This window comes from Siphateles boraxobius, unplaced genomic scaffold, assembly GCF_051911475.1.
Source record: "Siphateles boraxobius isolate OS27281-9 unplaced genomic scaffold, OSU_SipBor_1 66, whole genome shotgun sequence".
NCBI lineage: Eukaryota > Metazoa > Chordata > Actinopteri > Cypriniformes > Leuciscidae > Siphateles > Siphateles boraxobius.
Window position 1 is genome coordinate 2,836,994 of NW_027509193.1, and position 22,611 is coordinate 2,859,604.

General features: G+C 37.1%; 2 protein-coding genes across 2 annotated transcripts in view; one reads left to right on the forward strand and one right to left on the reverse strand.

Annotated features, from left to right (window-relative positions):
• Positions 1 to 1,935: 1,935 nt before the first annotated feature.
• On the forward strand, positions 1,936 to 7,572 carry bri3 (brain protein I3). Its single transcript, XM_077211684.1, has 3 exons — positions 1,936 to 2,425; positions 4,751 to 4,886; positions 6,443 to 7,572. Exons 1-3 carry the CDS (start codon positions 2,290 to 2,292, stop codon positions 6,573 to 6,575), a joined length of 405 nt encoding a protein of 134 aa, XP_077067799.1. The 5' UTR covers positions 1,936 to 2,289; the 3' UTR covers positions 6,576 to 7,572.
• Positions 7,573 to 9,013: 1,441 nt separating this feature from the next.
• Positions 9,014 to 22,611, reverse strand: part of baiap2l1b (BAR/IMD domain containing adaptor protein 2 like 1b) — a 90,388-nt gene continuing 76,790 nt past the window's right edge. The window contains exons 12-14 of the mRNA XM_077211667.1: positions 18,976 to 19,144; positions 11,136 to 11,176; positions 9,014 to 10,032 (exon numbers count right to left, since the gene is read on the reverse strand). Coding sequence (XP_077067782.1) covers positions 9,960 to 10,032; positions 11,136 to 11,176; positions 18,976 to 19,144 — 283 coding nt within the window. The 3' untranslated portion in view covers positions 9,014 to 9,959. The remainder of the gene's footprint in view (positions 10,033 to 11,135; positions 11,177 to 18,975; positions 19,145 to 22,611) is intronic.

Consider the following 22,611-nt stretch of genomic DNA (forward strand, 5'->3'; position numbering starts at 1 on the left):
TCAAAATCACATCACAGTACTAGCAGTTAAATTCAACATAGCTCTCTAGCATGTTATTTCTGTGTGGATGTATTAAGATGTAAATTCTATATGCATTGTATGCTACTAAAGTTCGTAGGATAAAAAAAGCAACAGCTGTACACGTAAAAAGCATTGCAGACAGTAACACTCAGTTGCTTTATAGTTTGACTTTGACAGCTATATTTTTGTACTGTAAAGTCTGTCAATAGACACATGCATACATTTATTTAAATTGTAAATGTATCTATGTATTCACATAGCCTATTAGGGCTGGTTTGGCCCTTTAAACACGACTTGTAGAGCCTACAATTTCCAACTAGGAAACTCGTATTTACAATAATTCCGAAAAGGCAGCATTAAAGGTACAATATGCAGGATTTTTCGCCACCAGGGGTCGCTAACCTCGTACAATAACAAAGGCGTATACTGATGATGTATATTCCACATTAAGCTGAATTATGGATCTTTTATGGATGAGTGAATACATTAATGTTTTAACATGACTGTGATATGAAGCAGGGCGCGATTGCTAGACGTATACCAGCGCCACACGCAACGCGAGTCCCGCGGATATAAAAGAATAAGGACATTTCATTCTACCGAACTACACGCAAGTGCTGAATTAATACTCACACAGGTCAGTTTATTAGACGAATCAAACTTGAGGTAGCGCAGCGCTGTTTCACTTGCTCTAACAGTTACACGATCACACTAAACTGCATTTGAGTGTGTTGAATGTTGTTAGTTAGGTTGTGTGTTGGCTGTATGAGACTAAGTACGTTAAGCTAGATCAACATTAGAATAACATACCGATCATATTCTAACATCTCATCATGTTGAACTAAATAACATTGATTAACATGATTTGTTTTATGTACATTTGCTCACCTGTCTAAAAGTACATGCAACACTCGCGTCTCTGTCAAGTCGAAGTTAGTCGCAGACGTGGAGCTCTCGGCATCTCGAAAGATGTTGATCTTCGTTTTAGTCCTCTTTTTGTCTCAAAGTCTGCTTGCTATGGTCCAAAATGTTTGAACAAAACAACAACAGTGTGACGGGCCAGTTGTCAACGTCTGTCGCCATGGTTACTATGGCAGTACGAGGTCAAACTTGGCGGAAACCGAGGGTAACGCGGATATGACATCATTGACTGGCGACTCCTCACCTCTGCTCACACGTCCCGTTTCCTTGGTTCAAATCGCAATTTTCTCACGATTTACAAATTGTTTGAAACATTTGGGATATTGTAAGTAATCAACTAAAAAAATATATAACATTGGCCTCGTGGTTTTTGGATATTTTACTGCAAAAATCTTACATATTGTACCTTTACACGTGCTCCAAGTGAGCAAAACTGGTTATATTCACTCAGACCGAGTTTTTGGAAGCCAGATAAAATTGAAAAGATATGGGTTGAAGGTTTGTTCACAAATTGGAAATCACAGCACTCATGATGAACTTGAATTTTGATCTGTTTGATAGGTGTGTTTAAGCCATGTCGCAATTACAGAGATTCCTACAGCTGGGGTCACGTCACGGTTTCTCGACATGACCACAGCGTGATGTAGCCTACAATAACATAGCTTTTTGTCAGGTTACTAATAAGACCCTTTATCTCATGTATACATGATTGTAAACATAAATAAAAGCACTGTGACCTTTTTGTTTTATCTGATACACTTTTTAGTGAGCATTTTATTATTATTAGGCTATTAATCAGTCAACAATTGCAAATATAAAGTATCAAACATTAGTAGATACAACATAGAACAGCAGAGGAAAAAAAATCCAAGAATGTAAATAAACTAAATAAAATAATAAACGAGTTAATAACAAAAATAGAAATGAAACCTTTCAGCCCGTAAAAAGTGAGTGTTGTGTATAACTTTAATGCGCGCCCCCTCCCCCGCCACCGCTCATGCGCGTTCCACTTCATCACGTGATAGTGAGTCTTGTGACAGTGCTGCAGGAAAAAACGTCGTTTTTGAGTTTGATAAGGAGTTTCAGTCGTTACCAAACCCAGATTTCTTTCATAAACGAGAGAAATCTACAATTATTCGCTATGGCGCATCTTTAGGACATTCACACGACTTCAAACCATTCCTGTCCCGAAGCTGTAAGAGCGGGTTGAAGTCGCATGGGGGAGAGTTGAGGAACTTTCATCCAATCTTTGTTTTGGTTTTTGTTTGCGTTAGTCTAAGTGATCTTTCAAGCTCAAGAAGATTTTAAACTAGTTTTCTGAAGTGCATAGGACTCCTCGGACTGGATATGGATACTAAACCTCTTCTCCAGGACAGACCTCCAGCGTACAACACGGTCCCGGCGGCGTACGACTACGGCTCGTTCCCCGCGGCCGCTGCTCCTGCGCCGGGCTTCCAGCCTCAGGCACCGCCGCCCTACCAAGGCAAGAGAACCGCGAACAAACACACCGAAACTGCGTTTAATCTGCTCATAATCCTGCAATAATTCACGGACTGCAGGATTTTTTAACGCATAGCAGCTATGTGACGGTGTTATTAAGAATGTGATTTCATATGCTTCAGATTTTTGAAAGAAATCTCTTATGCTCATCAAAGGTTGGATTTATTTGATTACAAATACAGAATAAACAACAATATTGTGAAATATTATTTCAATTTTAAATAATTGGTTTTCTATTTAATATACTTTATAGTATAATTTATTCCTGTGATGTAAAGTTGATTTTTTTTTTAGGGTCAATACTCCAGTCTTCGGTGTCACATGATCCTTTAGGAATCATTTTGATATGCTGATTTGATGCTTAATAATGGAAACAGTTATTTTTATATATATATATATTTTGGAATCTGTGATCCTCTTTTCAGGATTCTTTGATGAATTAAAAGTTAAAAGGAACAGCGTTCATTCAAAATATTTTTTTTGTAACAATATAAATCTGTACTATCACTTTTTTTTCCTTTTTTGTTGTTGTTGCAATTTAATACATCCTTGCTGAATACAAGTATTAATTTATTTCAAAAAAAGGTGAACAAACCAAACTTTTGAACAGTAGTGTATATTGTTGCAATGATTTATATTTGAATTAACCCCTGTTCTTTTTTTAAACTTTTTATTCATCAATGATTCCTGAAAAAAGGATCACAGGTCATACTTCTTCTTTTTAAGCAGCACAACTGTTTCCAACATTGATGATAAATCATCATATTATAATGCCTTCTGAAGGATCATGTGACACTGAATCACAGGAACACTTTGATCACAGGTATAAATTAGCCTATATTTTAATGTATATTGAAATAGAAAACCATTATTTTCAATTGTAATAACCTTTCACAATATAACTGTTCTTTGGTACTTTGATCAAATGAATGCAGGCTTGATGAGCAGAAGAGACTTTCTTCAAAAACATTACAACTAATAATATTTCCAAAAGTTTGACCGCACAGCAGCAGTCAGTTGACAACTGATGCGATTTCGAGTGAAAAAAAAAAAAAAATACAAATCAGGAATACATTTAAAACCATTTCAAAGAGTGTGTTTACACATCTTTTTAATGACTTTTCTCAGACTGGCAATCCAATAATTGATATAAATTATAAGCTATTAAAAATAACCTAAATTAAAACAGAATAAAAATACTTAAAGATATGGTACAACATTTACCGAAGTGAACGGCGTTACTTTCTATAAAATACTGCACTCACTTATTTAGGTGTCACGAGACTTAGTACAACAAAACACAGTTCTTGGTTTATTTTGAGTCAGAGTAATTCAGTCACAGATCTGAAAAAAAAAAACACACAAAAAAAACTTTCTAGTCTTGACTAATTCAGCCTAACGATAATCGCTCTTTTCATTCTCAAATTAGCGCAGTCTACGTCTTCATACTGATTTATTAGTTACGGCCAGTTCTGAAGCAAAGATGCCCGACTTATAAAACAAGTCTAAGCAGTTTATGCAACTTTTTTGACCCACTTAAGCACTTATGTCATTTCATAAGTACAAAAGTCACTGACAAGCATTTATGACCAATTAAAAATACTTTAATGTCATTTCTATTGAAACATGTATGTTGTATTTAAATATATTTGTAATTACACATGTTGTAATAATGAAGTTCCAGTTAAGTACATTTATAATATAGCCTATTAAATGTAATATTGAATAACACACTACAGTTAAAATTATAATCAAGTGCCTAAGTGTGTTAGTCAACATACCAAAAAGCACTTCTTTAAAGCATGACGAAATATTATTAAATCATAAAGATTTAAAATCAAACTCTTTGCTCTAAAGCATTCAAGATTTACGACAGTTTAAGTTGGAAATTAAATGGTCAGAGTACAGCCTAAATATAATCTAGTTCCATAAAATCCCTTAAAAATGCAAAACATGAAATAAAAAACATTATCGAACTAAAATATGGCACATTCATTTCATTGAAAAAAAAAAAAAGGAGCACCAGATTAAAATACAAAGTTGACATTAAATGCTCTTTTTAAAAGCGTGTTAACTAGAAACAGTCATGAAATTGTGCTCTTTTTACCTGCAAGTACATACAAAAACACGTAATATTTGAAGGACACTACAACTGCACATTCACTACAATCACATGACTTCTTTTCTGAAGGGTGTATCCTAACCTAGAGCTTCCTGTACAATATTCAGCTCATAACACATCACTCCTGCTCATCACACAGTGACAAACGTGGAGTGTTAAATGGAAACTCTGAACTCTGTCCCACAGGTTTCCCGGCCGCCACCTCAGGTTATCCGGGCGTCCCGGGCCCGCCCGCAGCCGTAGCCACCCAGCCGGCCTACACCAGCACTTACACCATCGTCCAGCCCTCGGTGGTGGTGGTGGGGGGGTGTCCGGCCTGCAGGTGAGGCGCACAGCAAACGCATCACTCGCCAAATCTCTCAGTTCTGTTTAGAAGAAGTCATGCTAGTCGTATTTGGCAGTTTAGCTTTACGTAATGGAGTTGTTTACTGGAAGTAAGGACCGAAATAAACCAGATGGAAATAATCTGAATTCACAGTGGTTTCACTCCTCTTCCTGTTCGCTGGTGAGCATGTGACCGTGCATGTCTGATGTCACTTATGTCATGCCATGACTAAAAAAACCACAAAAACAAAACAAAAAACCAGGAGAGAATCAATTTTTTGGTAACACTTTACAATAAGGTTCATTAGTTAGCATGAACTAATAGTGAACTACACTTATACAGCATTTATTAATCTTAATTGAAAATGTATTAAAATCTTGACAAACAATGAACAGCTGTATTATTATTAACTAACATTATACTGGAACAAATGTATTGCTCATGATTTGTTCATGTTAGCTAATACATTAACTAATGCACCTTATAGTAAAGTGTTACCGATTTCTTTATTAATCCTGGCCTTAAATTGGCCTCTTTGAGCTTGTTTTAATCCAGAAGCATTTCCTGCTTGCTCATCTGACTCTGAGAGTCATGTGACCTCATGACAGCACTGATTACACACTGTACTTTGGTTCGTGCACCAGATCAGTCCAGTTCAGTGGACAATGTGATTGTTGCTCCTTTTCAATCATACCGAACTATATCATACAGGACATGTATAGATATAGAAATAATATAGAAATCTGTCCGTCAATGATTAAGAATTACAGATGTTTGATGCTTTTGTTTCTTAAAAAAGGCATTTTTACATTTCCAAATAACAGAGGCACGGCGACTGAAATTTAAGATACTTTAACAATAGCAAGCACGTTTGAGCTTTTGTTAAAAAATTAAAAAGTGTTAAATTGTTCGATAACTTTTATGATGTCTATGAACTTTTTGAAGCTTTAAAGTCTTGCTCGTTCGGCCTTTCAACGGATTTAATCTAATAAAAGATCTCCATTTGTGTTTTGAACGACATGAGGGCGAGTGATTGATGACAAAACTGTAATTTTTGGGTAAACTAACCCTTTAACACTGTTCACTTGATAACCATACGCAAGAAGAGGAAGAATTACAGCCTAATGCTAGTTTCAGATTTGCTTTCAGCAAAATAACTTTGGTCGTATGAGAATTGAGACACATTTGTAGCTGTTACTGTTGCAACTTGTGCTGATGTGGTTTATCAAATGTCAAACTCATTTTAGGACTAGGGCTAGATTGGACCAAACATCACATTGCAGGCCAAATTTGCATGTATGAAGAGTACATACACCATTCTTCTCAATGGCACTGGCATATATGAAGATATCTCAGTTTAATCGGCTTAAAGGGATAGTTCACCCAAAAATGAAAATTCTGTCAGTATTTACTCACCCTCATGTCGTGAGGGAGAGTAAATACTGACAGCATTTTCATTTTTGGGTGAACTATCCCTTTAAGACTGGTCTGGAAGATGTCTGGTAGATGTTTGAGTGGCGTATGTGCTGACCGCGGGGTTGTGATGTGTTCAGGGTCGGCGTGCTGGAGGACGATTTCACATGCCTGGGAATCGTGTGTGCCATTTTCTTCTTTCCTCTGGGAATTCTCTTCTGCCTGGCCCTGCGTCAGAGGAGATGTCCAAACTGTGGAGCCACTTTCGGCTAGAGGGACCAAACCCCCCCCTTCCCCCAAAGTTGCTGTCTTTTTAATTCAGTTTTAAGCATCAGCATAGTTTATCTGTAATCATTGCACACGAAAAATGCCAAATGTCGCTTAACGCAAGTATGATAAATGACAGATCACAACAGTAACCAGGCACAAACTTTTTGATTACTTCAAGATGGTTGTCCATGTTTTAAGTTTATACACGGCTCGCAAGCACTATTGTTTTTTGTTGTTGTTGTCGTTTATATGACATCTTAAAGCCAGTCTCCAGTCATCTAATCACTAGTGCCTTTCCGACTGCATGGAAACCATGAACTGATGGAGCCGGGACTCACTGAGGGAAATTCCCGTACGACTCTGGACAAACGCCGACTCACTTTGAGTAACTGTGTAAATTAAATTGATGTTTTTTTTTTTCTCTCCAATTCCATCACAGAATGTTTAATCTGTTCTTGCGTATTGAGAAAATAATATACTCACTAATCGTGTCAATCACATCTTAGTCAAGATCAAAAAGCATTGTATTTATCTTCTGTATTAATCGTTTTATTCTCGATTGAAAAAAACTGTTGTTTGTATATCTTGGATTTCTGAATCAGTTTTAGACCATTTTTTCTTTCTTGAGGGGGGTCTTGTTTTGGGGGCCATGTTTTCATCGCACTGCTGCACTGATGATCAATGTTATATGTGCTGGGGTTTCTGAAAGCTTCTCAGAGAGGGTGAATATGCAGTTATGTTTCACAGCCAGATCCAAGTTGAAATGAAACTTGCAATAAACAAGGGAAGTTGGCAGCGGGACAATGTAATGTCACTCAAGGACACGCAGTTAATATTTGACAATGGAAATGTTTTTGTCTTTCCAGTGACCGACAATCAGTCTCGGACGTGTCCAGTGTGATTTCATTCATGATGTACTCATAGCATACCCTAGGCACGCTGTTATGAACGGTTATAACTTTTTTACATTAAAAGATTGTAAATAAATTCTACAAGTGTTTCTGCTTCTGTCTGCTCATTTTATCGGACTTTCGTTTGAAATGTCAACATTTTGAACTTCCTCATTTGTGAAACTTCCTCATCATTCTCACTTGAACTAATTATTTACATACACGTTTTTGAAGAATTCAATTTCATGTAATTGATCAAAAGTGACTATTTTACATAAGATTTCTAGTTCAAATAAATGCCGTTGAATAAATTAACTTTCTGTTCATCAAATAATCCATGAAAAAAATATCATGGTTTCCACAGAAAGTAAGCTTTTCAACATTAATAATAGTAAGAAATGTTTTTGGGTCAAACAAATCAACCGTCATGTTGTGTACCGTTTCTCCCGTAATATCCACTGTTCCAAAGTATCATGCAAGTGACATATCAGCAGGATTCAGTACAATAAACATTCAGATTTTAGCTTTTCAAAGAAACTGTTTGTTTTATTAGGTAACTGGTACCAATCTCAGACAGGTTTGTTAAATAGTTTGCCAGGTCTACTTAGAGGTTGTTCCACATTATTAAGCAAGTCACAGTTCTCATGGTCAAATAAACATTACATAAAAAGAGAGACCAAATACAAATCTAGTTTGTATTTTTGTGCAGTAACTATGTGGTTTTAAATGTATAAATTTCGAGTTAGTCTTTTACACATTTTTACATGTATTCCAAAAGAACAACTAAAGGCAGTAACAATTAAACAAACAAACAAAAAAAATATATTATTTGTAAATTACTGTTCAGCTTTTCTTTTTAATTGTCAACTTTTTTTCAGCACTCAGTCATCAAGATTGTACTGATGACACTGGTCCAGTTTGATTTTGACGTGACAAAGCTGTTTACTATTTAATTAGTCGTCATTCGCGCCGATTCGAGAATGCGCACGAAATCAAGAACCAATCATATCCTATCATAACGATCACATCCAATCATAGCGCGATGGAGTGATCACCTCCTCTCACGTGACACGTCATTCTCGATTAACCAGTCCTTACGGAGCAACATTTCATTTTACATCATTTTCCACGTAGCGTAATGAAATTTCAAGCATATGTGGCTACTTGTCTAATTTAAAACTGGTGAAATTTGGTGATTTCAAAAACCTAATGCAGTTTTTGTTTTGCTATAAAACAATGTTTCCTTACAACATTTTCAGAAAAAAATATATAAAACACAATATTGTATTTTTTTTAAACTAGTGTTTCACAGTCTATTTCAGGTGTTCTCCATTCGCAGCATTGCATATGAATGCGTGTCGTAACACACACGATCGGTTGAGTACGTCATGTCCTGCACTGGGTGAAACAAAGATGTGCAGTGCTGGATGTCTAAAAACACTTGGTCTACATGTACAGAAGTATTTCTTACCAAGACTTTATATTCATTCATACTCATTCAGTGTTTCTAATGTTAATTACAGCTTTCTCATATTTTAACACTAACACACATTTTTAAAAACAAAATATTTTTATTTTCATACAGCAATGATCTACAAGATCTCAGGCCAACAAGTGCATTGATACAATCAAAGCCAAATGAATAGTTTCCCCAAAGCAGAAGATAAATAAATCACTATCCACTGACTGACCGACAATGGATCATTATTCAATGCTGTGACTACGCTGATAAAAGCAAACTAAAAGAATTGATAAAATCAGATTAAAGATAAAATCAGCTAAAAACGCTCTTGTAGATGGTGGTGTCGTCGTCCGGGTCAAACTTGACTGTTCCTAAACACCAGCTGAGCGAGTTAGCCAGCTAACTCTGGTAAACATGCCTCTCCTTTCCAATCCATGACCTTCACTGGGATCACAACGCTTCAATTCACTTCACGCTCAGGAATCCATCAGGTCAAGCTCCTTCCACTAGTTACCAGGACAATTGGGCTCAAGTGTTTTAAAGAATAATGACCAGTTCAGAACAACCTGAAATAAGTAGAATTTTTGTCAACAGCATTTCGGTTCACGTCACTATCATCAGGACCTTTCTGCTAAAGCAGGTTCCCATCTAGTGTAAATATAAAAAAAAAAAAAAAAAACACTTTTGACAATGCTTTGAAGAAGTTAAGAGCACACTCATATTCTCTCGTGTATTTACAGAATGACACTCTGACTACCTGCCTTCGTGATCCTTACAGCTAAATGCATGTACATTGATTCTTTCTCTATATACACACACATTCAAGATGTACATAAATAGTATATATGAGAGAGAGAGAGAGAGAGAGAGAGGTTTTAAGGGGACAGGCATAAATAGTGGTTCAACAGTATGTAGTGTCTGTGTGCTGAAGTGTGTTACAGTGAATCCCAGCATCCTCAGCAGAGGGTCTCTGTCTGAATCTCTGTGGGAATGTGTGTGTTCACTGTCGTGCATGAAGGCCAGCTGTGGTGTCCATCAGATGGCGGGGGCTGATCTGTCGTTGGTGATCGTGGGCCGAAGTTTTACTGTAGCGAATGGATTTCCTCCCCTGCAGACACACGGTACTGTTACTCTGGCTGGTCATATGCAACGGAAGGTTTTAAGAACATGTATAATGCCTAGATGTGGCCATTTTCTTTAGGAACTGTGAATGGTGCTTCCCTTTGCTAAGCGTTTTTTAATGATATAAATAAATATAAATTCAAAAGCAAAAAGTGTGAAAAAAACTACTATTTTTTCGAGTGGAAATGGCTAATTAATTTCATGTCTTTTTTATTTTTTAAATACAAATGTTTGTCTGCCAATGAGTGTTAGTTTTCCTACTTCTTGAAACTTTTAGTTTTACAAATGGGAACAATCTTTGAAGGAAAAACAAATAATGTTTTTGGTCATCACATTAAAAATAACATTTCCATTGAATAATATTTAGAGCTTTGAAGAGCTGTAAATGTCAATGTCAATGTCAAGTTTATTTCTATAGCACTATTTAAAACAACTCAGAGTTGACCAAAGTGCTTTACAATCTCATAATAGCACCCTTTAAAACAAGAAAAACAAACACACAACAATAAAAAAATAAAAAAAGGGTAAAAAGTGTGAAGCACTTAAAAAGTCGACTATTTCTCCCCCAATATGATGGTTAAAGTTAGCGTTACTACATTAAATCCATGGTGAATGTTGGTGATTTGTAGATTGAAAAGCCTACTATAACGCACAATGTTTCTCACGGTTTCTACGTCAGCGCTGTTTGATTCGATATGGTTTATTACAGAGAATTCTGGGTCAAATTTGAATGCTTCTCACGGAGCGATGTTATTAATACTGCGGCAAATTCATATGCAACAGAAATGAATGAATGATTTGGAGACTACATATTTTTTTTTTACAGTCTAGTCTGGTTCTGAATAGTTAACAGTGTGACGGGATGGTTACTTAGCCCCAAAACTGCGATATTCGAGTGTGTCAAGATTTTTTTTTTCTTCTTCACATTATGCAGCAAGAGATGAAAGTCCTAAGCCTGTGAAGCTGCTCTCGACTGATTGGAATTGAATAAATCACTGTCAAAAATCTTTTAATTGCATATCAATTCACTAGTTGAGTCACATCACAAGCATCGAGGACAGACAACAAACATGATCCATTAATACTCACCCTAGGAGGGGATGCTTTGGCAGCCCGTTCGACAGAGGGACCTACAGGAGACAAAGAGCAGGACACGTCACACATCTACAGAGGCGATCCATGAGCTCAGTGATACGCCTATAGCCAGGAATGTGTTCATCTCAGTTGGCGCCGGATAACATTTAAGAGCCGTCTGAGAGGACACTCATACTAGCAGTACTGTACAGTTTATACTGTATACTCTACACCCAAAAACAAGTATGTGAATGAGTATGCAACAATACAAGTTTCAAAAGTCATGGACTTCTTTGTTGTTACTTGACCACGTTTTGCTCTGTGTTTAATTCAGCAAGTGGAATGTAGTTATTTTTTCCAGGAAAAAAAAACATTTTTAATCCAATTTTGTGCATACATTTCTTAACATTTGGATGTCTAATTTGCATGAAACATGATTCATTGCTTCTGGTTCCTTTAAATCACACTGGAAATGCAAGGTCAAGTTGAGTGCACTACATTGTGGGATACAGTATTCCACGCAGTGTGCTTTGGATGTACATTTTGGCAAATGTAGTAGATCATTTATGTATTCCATGCATACTGACATTTTTCATAATGTGCAGTTCACATCTAATATAATGCAGACGTAGTGCGAGTAGTGTGGTAGTGCTCTACTCCGAGCACTCTTAGTAAAACACAGTGTGATTATATGATGAGAAGCTTCCACCAATCGGCCCTAAACATCAATAAAAAATAGCGTGGAAGGCAGTCATTCAGGTTTGATGTCTAACAGGAAGAGCTCACTGAATGTCTGGAATCTAGCCCTGCTGGAAACACGAGTATGTTAAAGCCGCGTGACTGTTGAGACGGGTATAAAAGCGCACGCGATCTGATTACCATCATCAGGTATGAGTGCAGAAAACTGAAAGTGTCAGCTGAGAGGGAGTCTTTTTATAGGCTGTAAATGCCATCTAGGATTTTGCTGCAAATTTATGCCTCAGTCGCTGTCACATGCATATGCAAAACGCATGGATAAGAGATGGAATCAATAAACAAAGCAATACTCAAAATATCACACGATGCAAATATAAAAGCAGACATTAAAACATGGTGTTGTGGTTCTAGGTGGTTGTGTCCGTCCACTGATCTCTGATATTCTGGCCTCTCGATACGACTTCAGTGCAGGGCTGCGTGATAGAGCGGAATAAAACCGTGACAAAATCAAAGGCTGGGATTTAATTGAAAAATATATGCTCTGTGTGTTTCAGAGTGAAGTGCGGCAGTGTGTTCATTTACACACGAGCAGCTCGTCAACTGGCTTGATGCACAGAAAATGCATGTGTTTGAGTCGCTTTTAATGTGCAATTGGGACGCAACATGCGCCGATCATCTTCACATACACATCAACAAAAGAGAAGCTTTAAGGGCTCCCTGCAGTTTTTAAATCAAAACTAACTGATGGTTTAACGTTTGAAAATTAATTATGGCAGCCAAAATGATCAGTATTGTAATTTTACTTTTATACTGAAATATAAAAAAAAAGTATTTCTTCAGTTCTATTTTTTTTATTTATTTTACACTTAAATATCACAATAGTAATATTCCTTGTTTTGTTAAATAGTTTTGTTTAATAATAAAAATTAGGGATGCACCGATACCACTTTTTAAGGGTCGAGTACGAGTACCGATATTTTTTTCCTGGTACTCGCCGATACCGATACCGATGCCTGTTGTACTGGGGGGTTTTCTCGTTTTATGTGGCAATTTTCTAAGAACAACACAATGAGACTAATGAACAAATCAGCATCTTTATTTTCAACAACTTAAATAAACTTAAAAAAATAAATCATTCTTATTGTGCTTATCACAAATTTTCAAAGCCCAAATTTCACAGTGTCCAATAACCTCCAAAGGGCAAAACCAAGGACATAATGAATGTAATTTTTACCTGCCTGTCACAAAGTTGTCAAAGTTCTAAAGAAATCAAAGACAACAAGACAATCAAATTTGTCATAAAGTGCCAAAGAAATCACAGAACAAATGTTTAACATAACACTGAGTAACAATGTAATCACAGCCGAAAGTGTAAAGTGAAATATTAGAGTGTACTATTAAATCTAGCAACACTATAACTGCAGGAAGAGTGCTCATAAGAATTAAGAAATATAAGCTAAGGATATACGTGAGGTATCGGTCTTTGGTATCGGGGTATTTTTACGAGTACGAGTACAAGTACATGAGCTTGGTATCGGGCCCGATACCGATACTGGTATCGGTATCGGTGCACCCCTAATAAAAATAATAGTTGTTATTACTATAGCCATATTGAATCAAAAAAAATTCTGGCAAAATAGTGCAGCTCAACAAACAAGGACAGCAAATCTGGAGCTTTAAAAAAATGAAATCAGATATTCTCAGTATTTAAAAATAAATACATTTGCAATCAGGTGGTTTCTGATTGAAAATGAAATAATTAGGGCAGCCATAAATATTAGTTTTGTAATTTTAGTCATACTGTAAAATAAACCTGTATTTTATAAAATACTTTACAGAGAAATATTACAATAGTAGTGTTCACTGTTTTGTTTAAGATTTTTTAGCTAGTAATAATAATAATACTTTTAAATCGCAACTTTTTCTGCTCATCTTATTGTTCCCAAGGTGAAAACCCGGAGTCTAATCAACCACACGATTTGAGGCATCATTCATATTTGTAGCACAAGTGATTTGCTGAAATGCATAACCTTGAGTACGAGTAACAGCAGTGCTTGTGCAGTAGTGACAACAGTGTGTCCTGAGATCTGAGCAGAGCCGGTCTCCAGCAGAGGGCAGTTGTGCACCTCAATACCCGCACGGACACAGGAAAGAGATGCCCTTCATTCACTGAGTGAGCATCTGGCATCATATCGGTCTATTGCAGTCGTCCAGCTGTGCATATTCAGCAAGATCTTGTCTATATCATCAACATGGACATAGAAATCGTCTTAATCTGGTTAGACACTACTTATACACTCATACGGTAAGACTGCAGTCGTGCGTTCAGATGTTGTCTGATGTCAGTGTCACACAGGCGCTTTCATGACTACAGTGTCATTGAAAACAGTGAAATTCACATCTATTGTCAGTCTTGCATCAGTCTCTGCTGTTTTCTTTTACGCATTTTCCACAATGCCTTCTTTACCAGTGAGCCTTTGTTCAAGACCCGCGTCTCTGACCTGCACGGATAAAACACTGTGTGTGTTTGTGTGTGTGTGTGTGCGTGTGTGTGTGTTGTGTGTGTGTGTGTGTGTGTGGAAAAATACAGCCTCTGCTTCGCTTGAACAGGAAGATCTCCTTTCCTGCTTAACTGCTACTAATACAGGGAGCTTTTACGAAGAGTGTCCGTGTTAAACCCGGCTTTCCAGGTTGGAGAGACGAGCTTGGCTCGATTGATCGCGTGGCACGAGTCCCTTGCCAACCCTCGGCAGAGAGGACAGGTGCTGAACAACAGGGCTTCACACCTGCAGATCTGGCTCTGTTGTGTGCACAGTATCAGGAGGTGAGCCATAAATGAATGGGTGGATCTGCGAATGCTTCGGAGCAGGTTTCAGGTTGAAGTCCGTGTGGAATTCCATCGGAAAGGTTGAGCCGTGGCCCGGATGTGTGTGTGTGACGGGGCTCGCTGGAGGATTTGGTGAGCGATGAATATTTCACCACGTCCAGTGAGAGCAGTATCCACTTTCACAGCCTGGCCATTGATATGGCACCCCGCAAATATCACAAATCAGGGCTTCCTCCAAGCAAATAACACTACAAAGCCAGGTGGCTTTTTCACAGACTTCATTAAATGAACACCTGGGAAGAGTTCATGTGTCTCATTAGACTAGCCCTAACACTAAAATTAGCATGAGTATAATACAATAGAAGTGGACCGTGACAAGACACAGTGCTGGTGTTCAGCATTGCTGGCTTTACGTAACGCGCTGCTCGTGTGAAATCGCTGTGGGCGCAATAAACACAGGAACTTCTGGGAATAAACAAAACAGCATCATTTACATCCATTGGTAGGAATGTGTGTCCCTGCCCACAGTTCTGCCTCGTGCGTTTGCATGCATGCAAATAAAATGGGCTACCGTGTTTTAGGATATCTTGTCATGTTGGAAATGTCATGTGTTAGCTGCATATTCAAAAGATGCAATTTCAGATTCAGTTATAACTCATTACTTTGTGCATGTTAGAAAAGTATGAATATAATCTAGACTTCACTAAATGCATCATAATATTGTCATGTCCACGGGACGCCCACTTCAGAATCTCGTCAGAAGTAGCCTAGATTTATGAATACTGTGAATTCGGACATGCTATTTTCCATGGTAGTTTTCTATACAGTAGAGCAGTCACGAGAGCCGCACTGATAGGACAAAGTCAGTAGGAGAGCCATTTTTACAGGAAAGTATAAAAAGTTACATTTATTTATTAATATGTTTATTAATATGTTTATTAAATAGTTTATTAATATGTCACCCCTGAACATTCAATATGCAATGCAATAAATATATATTTTTTAATGATTTATCAGTCAAATTTGTAACTGAGACAAGATGATTCCCCTTAATGACAAAAAAAGCAGGATTTCCAGAATAGATTCATCCCAGAATGACATTAAGTTATTTTTTTCTACATTAGCCCCTCATGTATCTAATCATCCAAGAGCACATGCGGCGTCAAGAGCTGGAAATACCGCCATAACTGGCAACTTGTTAGACAAGATATGTTTACATGCACAACTTTTGTTTCAATCGGTCTGAATTCATTGTGATTGATTAATCTGAATGTATTGTAGTTTACATGAATGCTTAACATCGTGATATGATGCATGATCGGGGTGATGTGCACGTTTATAAGTCAAAAGATTCAAATTGGGAATAGGTTTTTTGACATTCGCACACTGCACAAATATACAAAGTTTCCCGCTGTTGTCGCGTAATAACCATTTTACTACTTCTTTATTTCTTTATTTTCTTTCTTTTAATGTTCTTTATTTGTTTTAAACAGCAGACTTAATATCGAATTCTGGTCATAGAATATAAATATAAATTTATAAATGTTTTTATGAAATATCTGTAGTGACTGCTTGATCATATCACTGTATTATTTACCGCCATGCGAGCCACAAATGAAAGCTTGGCGAGCCGCGCAATGAGTAACACTGCAGTAGAGAAATGCAATTTTCAGACGCAGCCAATCTAAAGCTGCCTATTTCCCCCACTATCTTTGACATAAATAACTACGTTGTGACCAATAAGAAAATTATGTTCTACATCAACCTTGTTTTTCAATGCAGAAGTAAGCTATTTTTCATTTACCTATTAGCTGCTATAGGTAAATAACTAGAAGTAGTTAGAAGTGCAGTTAACAGTAAAACTATTTGTGCTACAAACTAGTGTGTTTATAAATATGACAATATATTAAAATAATATGATAAGAAATATCGGTTTGCAATATCAAGCAGCAAAACGAGCTGTCTGCCAATAAGCTTGAAAGAAAAGCACAGCAGGTTTTCTGGGACTAATAAAACCATATAATTATTTAACAAATGATATGATAATGATCTAAGATATGAATATCTTAGAAATAGAATAACGTTTTTGTGGAAAAATAATGGTAATTCTCACTTCTTCACTATGATAGAAAATAGTTTTGATTAGAACGCATCACATCCTAGCCGGAAAAGAATTTCAACACACCGAAGCTCAAGTCAGATCCAATAATTCTGCATACGCATATGATCATAACTCCACGCAGCTCCTGTATTACTCTCCTCCACTGGGAATGAATGACTTCCAGTCGGTCGTTTGTTGGAGACTGAGCGCGACTTGAGGATGGGCAGTACGACAGGTAAGGAATAATCCATGGCTAGCTGTGCATTAAACGATTTTAATGCATGAAACATCCTGAATGTTTCTGTGTTTAAACAGCACAATCTCTGATCTCTGTGTGCGAGTGATATGTGTCTCTGCGCTTCAATAAAAAAAGCGGAGTATTAATATAGAGCGGTGATAAAACTGACTGGAACTACCTGTGCATTAAACGGTTTTAATGCACACCTTCCAGCCAATCAGGATTGAGTTTTCAGTCAGACCATGGTTTAATACTGTAGTCAAATTAATGTTCAAAGAGGTCCGGCCTCTATTTTTTCTTGCCAGCTGAAGTCCAGACAATACTTTTATGGAATAGTTATACATTTCCTTCAGGGCAGCAGTAGTAGGATACTTTGTAAAAGAAAAGAAAAATAAATAAAAATAAATCATAAACAGTCAAAATAGTCATCAAAGATCAGTATAAGCATATACCCCAAGCCGAATACTATGTTCAGAAAGTAAATGACACAGTCTACGGAGCCCCTAAAGGGACCTAGTCAAAATAAAATTATGAGAAAACTATATTTCAATGCTTTTGCGTTCTCTCACAATTATATAGTTGGGTAATTTGAATCACTGCATTCAAAAGCGATATTAAATTGTTTAAATGCACACTCGCTTTTTTTTTGTGCAGATCGGTATACTATATGACGTATCTAGTGGGGAAATATTAAACGAATGTTTAAAATTTTTTTTTTTTTTTTTTTTTTTTTACATTATTTAGGTTACCATTATTTACTGATATTTATTTTAATGGTTTTACAGGCTGTAGTGTATTTTTTCACTGACGGAAGTGCTAAAATAAACGCGCATGGATGTTGTGCCTTGCTTATTTTCTTATATATCAAAATGATTTTGATTAAGATATCCACCGCCGCTAGTTGGTCCATTACCAACTGCCACCATCAAATCCCTAATTAAAATGGGAGTGATTTCGTATTGATCCTCAGGTCATGCTGTCTGGTGTAAACAGTCAAGCAATATGGTGTATTAATATTGACTTCAACTGATGTGTGGTCACATGTCTGTAGGTATGTGTTTACATCAGCCATTTTACTACAGATTCAAAATGTGTCCAATCTTTTTATCATGCAGTTTTGAGTCTTGGTTTTTAACAAGTTCTTCATAACGTGAAGCTGGTTTTGCTTATGCCAGACGTATAATTTATTTGTAATGAATAATCTTATCTTTGGGTATGCAGCTTATAAGTTAGAAAAAATACTGGAATTTTCTATCATTTTTTAATTATTTAATTAAATTATTTATGTATACATTACATAAGCATGTACTAGTAACATCTAAGTGGTTATGTTATGTAATAAATACATTAGGGAGTTGAATTTCCAGCAAAAATAAGTGAATTGCATCTCCCACTCCCATTACAATTTGTAATATGATCTGTCAGCTACATCTGACAAACAATGACTCGGACTCATGAGGTCAAAATAAACAGTGGGATTGGTGGGTTTGAATGGGTAGATTTTTTTGTCACCCAGATGACACTCGTCTATGTGAGCAGTTCGGATTTAGCTTTGCTCCACCGGCAATCCTCTTTAAAGTGATCCTGATCCTCTGATCCACTCAGACACAAGGACTACGACTGTATACACGGCCTGTGACACATTTATACCCACACCTATACCTGAGAGGACTTCACATGAGCTTCAATTGTTCTGAGCTAAATTAAATGAACACAGCCTACCCTATTAATAACAGCATTTAGAGCTTAAACAGACTTGTACTTTTTGATGCTTGCCAATGGAAACTCCCAGCCATGATGCTATGTGTCCTGGGAGGTTCTTTACACCCTCTCACCACAGTTCAATGAAAGTAAATGGGATTTTTTGGCTTATTTGAATCACCTGCGAGACGACAACCACAAGTCTAACAAAGATCAACCATAATCTGAACAGACTCTATGAGCCTAGAGTGCATTCAGTGCGTGTATGAGGAGGAAGATGAAGAAGACTGACCGAGTTTTCAGTGTGTGGGGTGTATGTCTGCATCAGACTCTTGGTGGAGTTTCTCCGGACGGGCGGATCGCTGTAGTCCGCTGGAGGCAGAACCATCATGTAGTCCTCTGGGTCCTGATGCATGAGGTTGGCCACGCTCTTACTGCGCATTGGAGGGTTCCCAGCAATACTACAACAAACAATCAAGTCACCATCAGAACACTGATCCTATCCTTCATTATCCTTCTGCATTTATTACTCTAACAAATAATGTATAGTTAATACACAGTTCAATGTTATAAGCTTTGGGTGGTAACGAGGGAAATCCACGGTGGCCATGAGAGCTCAATGCGCTGCAACTGAAGAAAACATGCAAATAAAAACAAAACAAAAACACCAGCATATTAAGAAAACATAATCAGTTTGAAAACATACTGCAAATATACTCACATTGCAAGCAAATACAGACACGCACTGCAAATATTCGCATACAATCAGGATGTTAAGATTGTTTTTATATTTGTCTGCATTGTGAGTATTTGCAGTGTGTTTATTTGGTTGCTGTCACAAAGCGACCCCTGGAGATCTGCTTTGGATAGCGTGAGGGGTTTGTTTGTATAAAGGATGGCTCTACTTACAACAGCACTGTCATGCAAGATGTACTTTATTTACAGCACCGAAGATATATACAAAAGTCCACGAGTGATGGTGTGAAGATATACAGTGTAATCTTCAAAACCCAAAAATATAAACTGTCAAAGAAACAAACTGGAAAATAAAGATGAAAAAATATATAAACAAAATATACACAAAGGGTATCTTCCAAATACTTGCTCTGGTAGTTTGCTCACGGCACCACAGCTGCACGCTCGCTGTTGACTCGTGAGTATTAGCAGCACATTTCTGTATTTGGTTGCGTTGTGAGTGTTTGTAGTGTGTTTCTGTATTTGGTTGTGTTGTGAGTATTTGTAGTGTGTTTCTGTATTTGGTTGTTTTGTGAGTGTTTGTAGTGTGTTTCTGCATTTGGTTGTGTTGTGAGTGTTTGTAGTGTGTTTCTGTATTTGGTTGTGTTGTGAGTATTTGTAGTGTGTTTCTGTATTTGGTTGTGTTGTGAGTGTTTGTAGTGTGTTTCTGTATTTGGTTGTGTTGTGAGTGTTTGTAGTGTGTTTCTGTATTTGGTTGTGTTGTGAGTATTTGTAGTGTGTTTCTGTATTTGGTTGTTTTGTGAGTGTTTGTAGTGTGTTTCTGTATTTGGTTGTGTTGTGAGTATTTGTAGTGTGTTTCTGTATTTGGTTGCTTTGTGAGTATTTGTAGTGCGTTTCTGTATTTGGTTGCTTTGTGAGTATTTGTAGTGCGTTTCTGTATTTGGTTGTGTTGTGAGTATTTGTAGTGTGTTTCTGTATTTGGTTGTTTTGTGAGTGTTTGTAGTGTGTTTCTGCATTTGGTTGTGTTGTGAGTGTTTGTAGTGTGTTTCTGTATTTGGTTGTGTTGTGAGTATTTGTAGTGTGTTTCTGTATTTGGTTGTGTTGTGAGTGTTTGTAGTGTGTTTCTGTATTTGGTTGTTTTGTGAGTGTTTGTAGTGTGTTTCTGCATTTGGTTGTGTTGTGAGTGTTTGTAGTGTGTTTCTGTATTTGGTTGTGTTGTGAGTGTTTGTAGTGTGTTTCTGCATTTGGTTGTGTTGTGAGTGTTTGTAGTGTGTTTCTGTATTTGGTTGTGTTGTGAGTATTTGTAGTGTGTTTCTGTATTTGGTTGTGTTGTGAGTGTTTGTAGTGTGTTTCTGTATTTGGTTGTGTTGTGAGTGTTTGTAGTGTGTTTCTGTATTTGGTTGTGTTGTGAGTATTTGTAGTGTGTTTCTGTATTTGGTTGTTTTGTGAGTGTTTGTAGTGTGTTTCTGTATTTGGTTGTGTTGTGAGTATTTGTAGTGTGTTTCTGTATTTGGTTGCTTTGTGAGTATTTGTAGTGCGTTTCTGTATTTGGTTGCTTTGTGAGTATTTGTAGTGCGTTTCTGTATTTGGTTGCATTGTGAGTGTTTGCAGTGTTTCTGCATTTGGTTGCTTTGTGAGTATTTGTAGTGCGTTTCTGTATTTGGTTGCATTGTGAGTATTTGCAGTGCGTTTCTGTACTTGGTTGTGTTGTGAGTATTTGTAGTGTGTTTCTGTATTTGGTTGCATTGTGAGTATTTGCAGTGCGTTTCTGTATTTGGTTGTGTTGTGAGTATTTGTAGTGTGTTTCTGTATTTGGTTGTGTTGTGAATATTTGTAGTGTGTTTCTGTATTTGGTTGTGTTGTGAGTATTTGTAGTGTGTTTCTGTATTTGGTTGTGTTGTGAGTGTTTGTAGTGCGTTTCTGTATTTGGTTGCATTGTGAGTATTTGCAGTGCGTTTCTGTACTTGGTTGTGTTGTGAGTATTTGTAGTGTGTTTCTGTATTTGGTTGTGTTGTGAGTGTTTGCAGTGTGTTTCTGTATTTGGTTGTGTTGTGAGCATTTGCAGTGTGTTTCTGTACTTGGTTGTGTTGTGAGTATTTGCAGTGTGTTTCTGTATTTGGTTGTGTTGTGAGTATTTGTAGTGTGTTTCTGTATTTGGTTGTGTTGTGAGTATTTGTAGTGTGTTTCTGTATTTGGTTGTTTTTGTGAGTATTTGCAGTGTGTTTCTGTATTTGGTTGTGTTGTGAGTGTTTGCAGTGTGTTTCTGTATTTGGTTGCGTTGTGAGTATTTGTAGTGTGTTTCTGTATTTGGTTGTGTTGTGAGTATTTGTAGTGTGTTTCTGTATTTGGTTGTTTTGTGAGTATTTGCAGTGCATTTCTGTACTTGGTTGCGTTGTGAGTGTTTGCAGTGTGTTTCTGTATTTGGTTGTGTTGTGAGTGTTTGCAGAGTGTTTCTGTATTTGGTTGCGTTGTGAGTGTTTGCAGTGTGTTTCTGTATTTGGTTGTGTTGTGAGTGTTTGTAGTGTGTTTCTGTATTTGGTTGCGTTGTGAGTGTTTGCAGAGTGTTTCTGTATTTGGTTGCGTTGTGAGTGTTTGTAGTGTGTTTCTGTATTTGGTTGTGTTGTGAGTGTTTGCAGTGTGTTTCTGTATTTGGTTGTGTTGTGAGTGTTTGTAGTGTGTTTCTGTATTTGGTTGTGTTGTGAGTATTTGCAGTGTGTTTCTGTATTTGGTTGTGTTGTGAGTGTTTGCAGTGTGTTTCTGTATTTGGTTGTGTTGTGAGTGTTTGCAGTGTGTTTCTGTATTTGGTTGTGTTGTGAGTGTTTGTAGTGCGTTTCTGTATTTGGTTGTGTTGTGAGTGTTTGTAGTGTGTTTCTGTATTTGGTTGTGTTGTGAGTGTTTGCAGTGTGTTTCTGCATTTGGTTGCTTTGTGAGTATTTGCAGTGTGTTTCTGTATTTGGTTGTGTTGTGAGTGTTTGCAGTGTGTTTCTGTATTTGGTTGCGTTGTGAGTATTTGTAGTGTGTTTCTGTATTTGGTTGCGTTGTGAGTGTTTGTAGTGTGTTTCTGTATTTGGTTGTGTTGTGAGTGTTTGCAGTGTGTTTCTGTATTTGGTTGTGTTGTGAGTATTTGCAGTGTGTTTCTGTATTTGGTTGCGTTGTGAGGGTTTGTAGTGTGTTTCTGTATTTAGGTGTGTTGTGAGTGTTTGCAGTGTTTCTGTATTTGGTTGTGTTGTGA

Bases quoted from the DNA above. Each gene is read 5' to 3' on its own strand.
- bri3 (XM_077211684.1), top strand. From the start codon at position 2,290: ATGGATACTAAACCTCTTCTCCAGGACAGACCTCCAGCGTACAACACG. The intron at 2,426-4,750 runs GCAAGAGAACCG...TCTGTCCCACAG, and splicing joins GGCACCGCCGCCCTACCAAG to GTTTCCCGGCCGCCACCTCA. The intron at 4,887-6,442 runs GTGAGGCGCACA...TGATGTGTTCAG, and splicing joins GGGGGGTGTCCGGCCTGCAG to GGTCGGCGTGCTGGAGGACG.